The sequence below is a fragment of the Morone saxatilis genome, unplaced genomic scaffold, assembly GCF_004916995.1.
Source record: "Morone saxatilis isolate NCDOM2014 unplaced genomic scaffold, NCSU_SB_2.0 Contig17, whole genome shotgun sequence".
In the NCBI taxonomy this organism is placed as follows: domain Eukaryota; kingdom Metazoa; phylum Chordata; class Actinopteri; family Moronidae; genus Morone; species Morone saxatilis.
The window spans coordinates 8,467,363-8,475,935 of record NW_023339729.1 but is presented as its reverse complement, the minus strand read 5'-3'; the positions used below and the strand labels follow the sequence as shown (position 1 = coordinate 8,475,935).

Here is an 8,573-nt window from a genome sequence, read left to right as displayed (position 1 = left end):
TGTGTGTGTGTGTGTACGTACTGTACATCTAAGCAGACACAGCAGGCATTTAAAGGGTTATGCAACTGTTTAGAGATAAACTCAGCATTCCACAGCTGGTGCTTTGCTCCCCACCCTGACAATTACACACTTGCACATACAGTAAACAACATGCACACATCACACACACACTCACACAGCCGTGTAGCACTGCTGATAAAGAGAAAGAAGGAGGCTCAGTCTGACCACAAAGAGTGAAACAGAAGGACTCAAAGCTCAAAAGAAGGAGAAATGGAGTCGACAGAAACACAGTTGATAAAATTTCCAACACTGTCCCAAATCTGATACCAATACAGTTGTAGCACAAGATAGAGTTGGTTTAATAAGAAAAAAAGTTATTCATCTAGACGTTTAGATGTTTCTTTCTGCAAGATCTTAAGGAGTGGGGGACAATCCAATAAAGACAGAATTGTAAAGCGACTTGTAATAAAAGCATGTCTCTGCATTTATCAGTATCTGTTAGAAATTGTCCTAATATATAATATATAAATAGGTTTTTATGACTTTGTTACAAAGCTACAAAAAACTTAAGTTACAGCAGTCAAACTGAGCCTCTTCAATGCCTTTTTCTAATTTAAGTGGCTGCATTACTGTGAAATTATATCCCAACTTTACTCTAACCAAATTGAATATCATTTCTTAGTTCAATAGCAATATATTGCTTACCTTTTCTCTGAATATCAGTACTGCTGTTAACATGAAATGTAATGTAAAGCATGAGAAAGTTTCACAAACAAAACAAAGCTAAAATCCATATTTTGCTTGCAGGGTGCAGCGCACTGCTCCAGTCTGAACTTCGGCCTGGGCTCCAGCGGTCCGGTGCTGGGAATCTCTGGCTCAGAGCTGGAGGCGGGCGTCGAATACACTTTCAGACTGACCATCAGCAAAGACGGCATGGCACCAGAGTCCACCACGCAGACTGTGAGTGCACACATTCTCCTGCACATATGAACACATTGAATACATGCATCCAAGTCTGTGGTTCCCAACCTGTGGGTCAGGACGCCTTCAATGGGTCCCAAGATATAGATATATATCTGCAATAAGCTAATAATGGACGATATATTGACCTGGCCAATTTATCTGTCGAACTCTAATACATACACCCTATTATAATTATTATGAAAAAAGTTAATACAATTAGGAGCCCATATCTCATGCTGGCAGCAGTGTTTAGTGCTATATTTCCTTAAAATAACCCTGTTACGTCCTGTTCAACAGAGGGCAGTGCTGTGTGCATCAGTCTTTTCCTCCTTTAACATGTTGAGTGTGTTAGAAGTGATTTGTCACTTTGACTCTGCCCTTAACCACCGGAGGCAAGTTTGAAAGCTTGAGGTCCGCCTCTGCTGTCAGAATAGTTGCTCTCTCTGTAGTTTGTGACACGTAGCAATCAGGAAGTCTTATCAGTGTGGAAAGAACTGTTCACGGTGCAAGATGTAGTTTAAGCAGTGGTTGTGTCTGGCTTTTGGCTGTTTGAATATTAAGATAGTTAAAAAGTCTAGTCAAATTTCTTTATAAAGCACATTTTTAAACAAGACAATATCACAGATAAGATAAACACTAATAAAACCAAGCACTGCCATAAACATCAGCTCACACAGTTGCTAGGCACAAATAAACAACTCATAGGCACCAGTTAACAACTCCACATCAGGAGGATTCAAATATATAATAAAATAATAATATTGTGTCAGGGTATTTGTTTCTCTTTTTACTCATTTCATCAATCATATTATTCACTGTAATACAGCATTATGCATTATTCTCTTACAATCTCAGCATTCTCTATTCCTTCCTTCAAAGCTTTCATTTTGTTATCTCTTGTTTGTTGATCAGCAGCACAACAACCGGGAACAATAAGCAATAACGTGTGTCATGAAGAAAGAAACAACAAACGGATCAATAATTCTTTGTGGGTTGCTTACATTTGACGGCATCTATGTGTTTGTGTTTGTGTTTGTGTTTGTGTGTGTGTGACAGGTGCTCGTCCAGAGCGGCCATATTCCCATGGTGTATCTGGAGTGTGTGTCCTGTAAGGCCCAGTCAATCTACGAGGTCAGCCAGAACTCGTATGTCTACCTCAGAGGAACCTGCACCAACTGCCAGGGCTTTCACCGCGGGGTAAACACACACACACACACAGACACACACACACACTGACATAGACACAAACAAGCAAACCCACACAGCGGTACAAGCACACATTGTAAATCTGGTTCTCTGTCTCACAGCCAAATGAGGTTATTGCACCACAGAAGCGACAGTGAAATCAACATTTCCAGATCCTTTCGTCTCCTCCTCCTCCTCCTGTTCCACCTCTCTCCCTTTTTCAGACTTTCCCTGGGATTCTTGATGCAGGAAGCAGTGTGTGGGTGTGAGAATGAGGTCATTGCACAACTGGAGCCAGAGAGAATAGGTTTGGTCCTCACTAACGCAGGAAAACAATTTGATAGACAAAATACTTGTTGAGTCACTGGGCCTTAAATTGCAAAAAACAGCTGACTGCGATCAGCTGTGCTTCAGTTTCCATACTGCTCAGGGTTCATTTTGAATGCGGAACTCTTTGCATACATCTGACTACACATTCTCACATGTATGTACTGTACGTCATCAGTTGAGTAACAGAATAGCATCAGAAACAGCTGGAAGAAGTTTAGTTTCCATCAACAGTATCAATTCAGTTCCATTTATTTACGTAGCATTTTTTAAAGTTATAGCGTGCTGATTGCTAATAACTAAAATTGTATGTTTATTTCTAAACCCTAGTGGGAGATAATGGGGGATAAGAAGAAGATCCTATATAGGATCTCTTTTTTCTAGATCTCTTTTGTCTAGAATGCTCTGCTTCCTTTCTCAGGTCATTCAGTATTCCTATATAGGATCTCTTTTTTACGTTTCGACATTTAGGAAAGTATGCTTATTTGCGTTCTTGGTGAGTAACAAAACTGCCAACCAGAACCTCTAAATATCACTAATTAACACGTTATAGCTTGTTTGTTTAAAGTTATGCGCTGGACTGTTTCTTGATCAAGACTTCCTGAGGTGTTTTTGTTACCGTGAGTTTGCCAAGAAACCAGCTTCATATTATTATGTTCAGCCTAATTACCCCTTTTTTATTCATAACCTGCTACCCAGGAAACAACACACTACAAGCATTAAGCTAGGTCATTTATAGTCTGGTTTCTGGATCCTATGAATCATTTATATATCTAATTGTCACTGCCCATCACTGCTGGCTCCAGATGTTTGGTCTGTATTAAACCAGACACAGTAAAGCTAACATCAAAACAAATTCAAAGTTGAAGTGGAAGGTCTCCTTACCTTTAATGAAAGCTTTTAGGCTGGCTGATTGCTGCTCATTTAATTTATTAAAGCTTTTATATTTCAGAAGAAATCGCCAAATGTAGCTCGCTTTTAGTTAAATCTTTCTCCCTCTGCTTCTCAGCGCTGGAGTGCCATGACGCTGCAGAACGATACTCTGGTCCTAGACTCCTCCTCCACTACAACAGGAAGTGACCGCATGAACCTGGTGCTGCGGCAGGGCATCTTACGCAACAACTACTCCTACATCTTCACCCTGCACGTGACCGACAGCAGTCTGGATGGCGAAGGCGTCGCCTCCATCACTATGCACCACAATAATCCCCCGACTGGCGGGAAGTGTCACCTGACAGCGGGAGGGGAAGCGGGAATGGATTACGGGGACAGAGATGGTGACTGGAGGATAAGCACACTGTTGGACCGGGTGCACTTCAACTGCTCTGGTAGGAAAAAAGAAAGTGTGGCCTTGCTCTCACGCACCCAAATCACAATATGCTTCCTTTAGTCTCGGTGTTTCCAACGTTTGATTTTGTTGAATTCATCCAATATCATTAGCAGTTTTCCATTACTCATCACCTTTTTACCAAGATTGTCGTCTTTTCTTCTTGTGTGTCCTCTTTGTCTTTGTCACTTTCTCGCCTCCAGGTTACAGTGATCTAGGGGTCTCAGAGACTCCTTTGCTCTACAGTCTGCTGGTGACGCGCTGCAGAGAAGACTACTGCGAGGACTTCTGTGTGTATAAAGGCAGCAGCCCAGAGCACTCTGCCTTCCTGCCCCCAGGCTTCAGCTCAGCCCAACACCGTGTAGCCATATCCATCACAGTGGAGGACCACCATGGAGCTGCCATCACTGCACTCAACAAGTAACTACATATTACTCAATTCAGTAAAGCAGCAGTGGGGTCAGTTAATCCAGTCCTAGATCTAGGTCCAGTCCCAGATACATGTTTTGTACATCCCAAGCTACTGTAGCCTGCTAAGCCCGAACATTACAGAATTTTTCTAAGTGTTAAAAATTCCCTGTCATTTCCGAGGTTTTTTTTTTATTGTTGGCTTCTGACCTTCCGAAAAGCGAAAGAATTTCATCACAGTGCAAATGAAAGTTTATCTCTGTGGCAGCTTGCAGTTTAGAGCCTTACAGTAGCATAATATAGTATAGTATTATTATATAAAATATGTACAATATTATACCTGTATGTCTCCAAAATCTAACTAATTTAGCTATAAATAGTGTTTTAAATCTACACTGTTATAGTCAATGTTAATGTCAGCATGCTAACATGCTCACAATGACAATGCTAACGTGATGCTGATGATTACATGTTCATAATTACAGTGTAAGCATGGGGCAGCAGGGGGGCCCCCTGGTAGCTCATGTGGTAGAGCTGGCGCCCCATGTACCGTTGCCTTGCTGCAGCGGCCTTGAGTTGGAGTCCGACCTGTGGCCTTTTGATGCATGTCACCCCCCCCCCTCTTTCTCCCCCTTTCATATCATTCTTCAGCTGTCCTATCTAATAAAGGCAAAAAGGCCCAAAACACATATATATATATTAAAACAATCATCCTGAGGGTACCAAATTTCATGTCACTCAAAATCACAAATGTCAACCTCATGAATTATAAAAAATATCATGTCATTGGGAACCACATAACTGTGTAATCTGGTAGTTGTACAGAATTTCATGGCAATTCATATTGTAGTTGTTAGGATATTTCAGTCTAGACAACTAACACTGACATCCCTAGAGCCATGCTGCCAACATGGCTAAAAAACATTCATGAATGTATCTGATTCTGGGTTGAAAAGAGAAAAATAATAAAATAAAACCTAATCTGATCCCATCCCTTTAATGACTAAACCACATTAGCGTCCTTGCACTCGCAATATTTTTTAAAGACGTTTTTGGGGCTTTTTATTCCTTTATTATTTGATAGGACAGGTGAAGACAAGGACAGAAAAAAGGGGAGGGGGGCACAACATGCAGCAAAGGGCCGCAGGTTGGAATCAAACCAAGGCCGCTGCACTAAGGACTCAGCGTGCACACTCTACCAAGTGAGCCACTGTGCACCCCATCCTTGTACTGCATTCAATAACAGCTTTTTGTTTTGTGTTTGTGTCCAGGACCATGGAGGTTGTGCTGCCAGATCCGCCCCCTGAGTACAACAGCCTCCCCCATTGGCTGACTGAGCTGACAGACAGCAAACTCAAAAAACTGTTGGAGCAGGGAGACTCCCAGAGGGTCAGAGAGTTATCGTTGGCTCTTATTACAGTCCTAAATGAGGTAAACAAGACCAAGCCATTCAGCACTGATTAATGCATTTATCGCTCCAATAATTCATCCATTGATGATACATGAAGCCCACTTATACCTATTTTTAACTTCTTCCAGTATGAGCAGACCAGGGTTGCGGTAAGGGTGTCCCCAGATGAGCGCAGTTACCGAGTCAGAGTCCGCAGCAACATCACCAGAGCCCTGACCGCTCTAGACCTGACCACTGTTAATGACATCCAGCAGACCTCCGCTGCATTGGCTCAGTGCACGGTGAGCTAAAGAGAAAGAGATAAAGAAAGAAGGATGATTGGAAAAGGCAAAGAATACAAAGAAAAGAGTTGAGACACCAATCAAATGATCAGTTTGTGTGTGTGTGTGTGTGTGTGTTTGTGTGTGTGGGTGTGTTTTCCAGGCGGGGAGTCGTGAGTTTATCTGTGAGGAGTGTCAGAACAGCACTCTGAACAAGCTGGAGTCCATGCTTGAGATACTGCAGACTGACACCAAGCAGGGCACTGTCACTCCTACTGAGATAGCTGACAACATCCTGAACATCATGGGTAAGAAAGAACGTTTTCTATATCTCTGTAAGTACCTGAGTGTTTCCATCTTCCAGAACAGTGTTGTTGGTCTCAAAATCTAAATTAAAGTAAACTGCAACATTGAATCTGTCTGCAGCCTTTTATTTCACAAAACTTTTGCCAACAACTAAAAGCCAGTCCCACATTTATTCTTGTCTGGCAGCTTCTCTGCTTCTCTCTCCTTTTCTCTTCTTAGCTTCCTTCATCGTCCTCTAAGGTCTCTTTGCCTCTGCCATTAGCTATGTTCATAGAAGCTGCTGAGCCCGGTTCCATTGCCCGTTTGCTCCTGTGCTACCAATGTAAATACTAACACTCCCCCGGTGCTCTGAGCACCCAGTCTCGGGCGTGCAGGGCAGTATAGCCAAGCTAAAAGGAAACTCTGTAAATCACTGAGAGTTGAGGTGGAGCAGCCGGGGTACAACAGAGGGAAAACCAGAAAACATTTCAAATATGATCCAGTTTTACTAAATCAGTAACATAGTTGGTGGTGTGTGACTGACTACCTGCCTGATTGCCCATGAAGACTTTTGTATTCTGTGTTTCATGCTCTACATGATCTCAATAATTGAGATCAAATTTTACATATTTCTAGGTGAAAAGTGAAAATCATCATCAATTAACCTTATCTCATATTATCTTCCTCCCTTCAGGTGATTTGATCCATCAGGTCAGCCAGTCAGCATTCCAGCCCACCTATGTGGATTCCCCCTCACCCCTCTTCCCCACTTCTTACTCCCCCTCTGAGGTGCATGGGGGCGCCCTGTTAGACCCCTCTCCCTCCTCATTGGAACCACACCCTCTGCGAGTGGCGGCCAAGGCTTACAGCCTGTCGTCGGTCCTCATGCTGATCCTCATGCACGCCCGTGTGCTCAACGAGGAGCCGCTTGTGCTGAGGGGAGCAGAGATCGGTGCCACGGGAAAACTGGCAGACCCCCATAGCCTGCTCTGCTACCATGGCAACAACAGTCCAGGTGGGCTTGTGCATTTAGTATCTCATAAGCTGATGGACGTTGTTTCTGTGGGTCACTTTCATCACCTCGCAATGTATAAAAAAACAGGACAGTAATGAAACACAGGCATCATAATAGTTTATATCAGCGTTTAATCATCTCTTCCTCTCTACTCTTTTATATTTCCAGAGTGCGAGCGGTTCTCCATCCCCCGGGCTTTCAACAACAGTCTTGGCAGAGGGGCTGCAGGAAACAGCATCATGCAGCTACTGTTTCAGGTAACATCAAAAAACATTGAACAGGATGGAAACTATTCAGTGTACAGAGTACAAAATTCTCCTTTTAAGCTTTCTCTTTAGATCTCTGTTAAAGAACTTGGCAGCTTGACAGCTGCTGGTGCCAAAGTCTCTCATCAGCACACACAGAAATAACTTGTCTGAAGTGCTCTAGTAATTAATGTCTTTTAGCCTTTTTCAGTTACTGACATCAGAATAAATTTTCTCCCCTCTCCTTCCTTCTTTTTCTCATCAGGTGGAGTCCAACCCCTTCCCCTTTAACTATGTGGCCAACTATACTGTCTCCACCGAGGTGGCGTCCATGGAGTTCCGCACTGAAAACGGCACCCAGATTCCCATCTCCGGACTGGACGACAGCCAAGCCATTACTGTTGCCATTAACAATGGAAGTAGTGGAACAGAAGCAGGTCCTGAGGGTTCTGGTGCTGGAGGGGTCCCCACAGCTGGAGCTGTTAACATCAGCCACTGTGACTCCGTCATCGTCCGGGTCAGCACGGGAAACACCAACAAACACGCAGGCCTGTTCGTGCAACTCAACTTCACCTCTCTGGAGGGTGAGCTTTCAGGTTCATCACATACATACATACAACACAATACAATCCATTTTTTAAGCTTAAAATGTTTAGTTTTTGTTCTAAACTGTGTGAGCAAGGCATTTATACAAGTCACATACACACATAAATCATTATAAAAGAGCCCCTTGAGCCTTTTTCCTTTTTATTATTCTCACTTTGTTTGCACTGTCGTGTCCAAGCAGCTGTGTTTTGCTGCAGTGTTCTCTCCATACCATACTGTGTTGCTGGCACCCATTGCTCTCTCTAATTGAACGAACATCTAACATTATTTTAGTGCCAAATGTAATATATAATTATGAGTCCAGCATTTAATTGCAGCATGAGTGGTGTAGTGTGAGATTTGAATAGGATTGCCAACCTATAGCTATTATAGGGCTTAATACACTGAACAAATTTAAAAACGCAACACTTTTGTTTTTGCCCCCATTCATTCATTCATTCCACTGTATTTGACTGGGGGGGTCCGGAAACCAGTCAGTATCTGGTGTGACCACCATTTGCCTCACGCAGTGCAACACATCTCCTTCGCATAGAGTTGATCA

General features: G+C 42.9%; 1 protein-coding gene across 1 annotated transcript in view; it reads left to right on the top strand.

Annotated features, from left to right (window-relative positions):
- pkd1a (polycystic kidney disease 1a) overlaps nt 1-8,573 on the top strand; it is a 64,577-nt gene that overhangs the window by 39,689 nt on the left and 16,315 nt on the right. Inside the window, 10 exon segments of the mRNA XM_035659771.1 lie at nt 808-960; nt 2,020-2,160; nt 3,485-3,803; nt 4,006-4,222; nt 5,482-5,641; nt 5,750-5,902; nt 6,045-6,189; nt 6,861-7,181; nt 7,350-7,438; nt 7,692-8,010. Of these exon segments, the coding sequence (XP_035515664.1) occupies nt 808-960; nt 2,020-2,160; nt 3,485-3,803; nt 4,006-4,222; nt 5,482-5,641; nt 5,750-5,902; nt 6,045-6,189; nt 6,861-7,181; nt 7,350-7,438; nt 7,692-8,010 (2,017 nt within the window).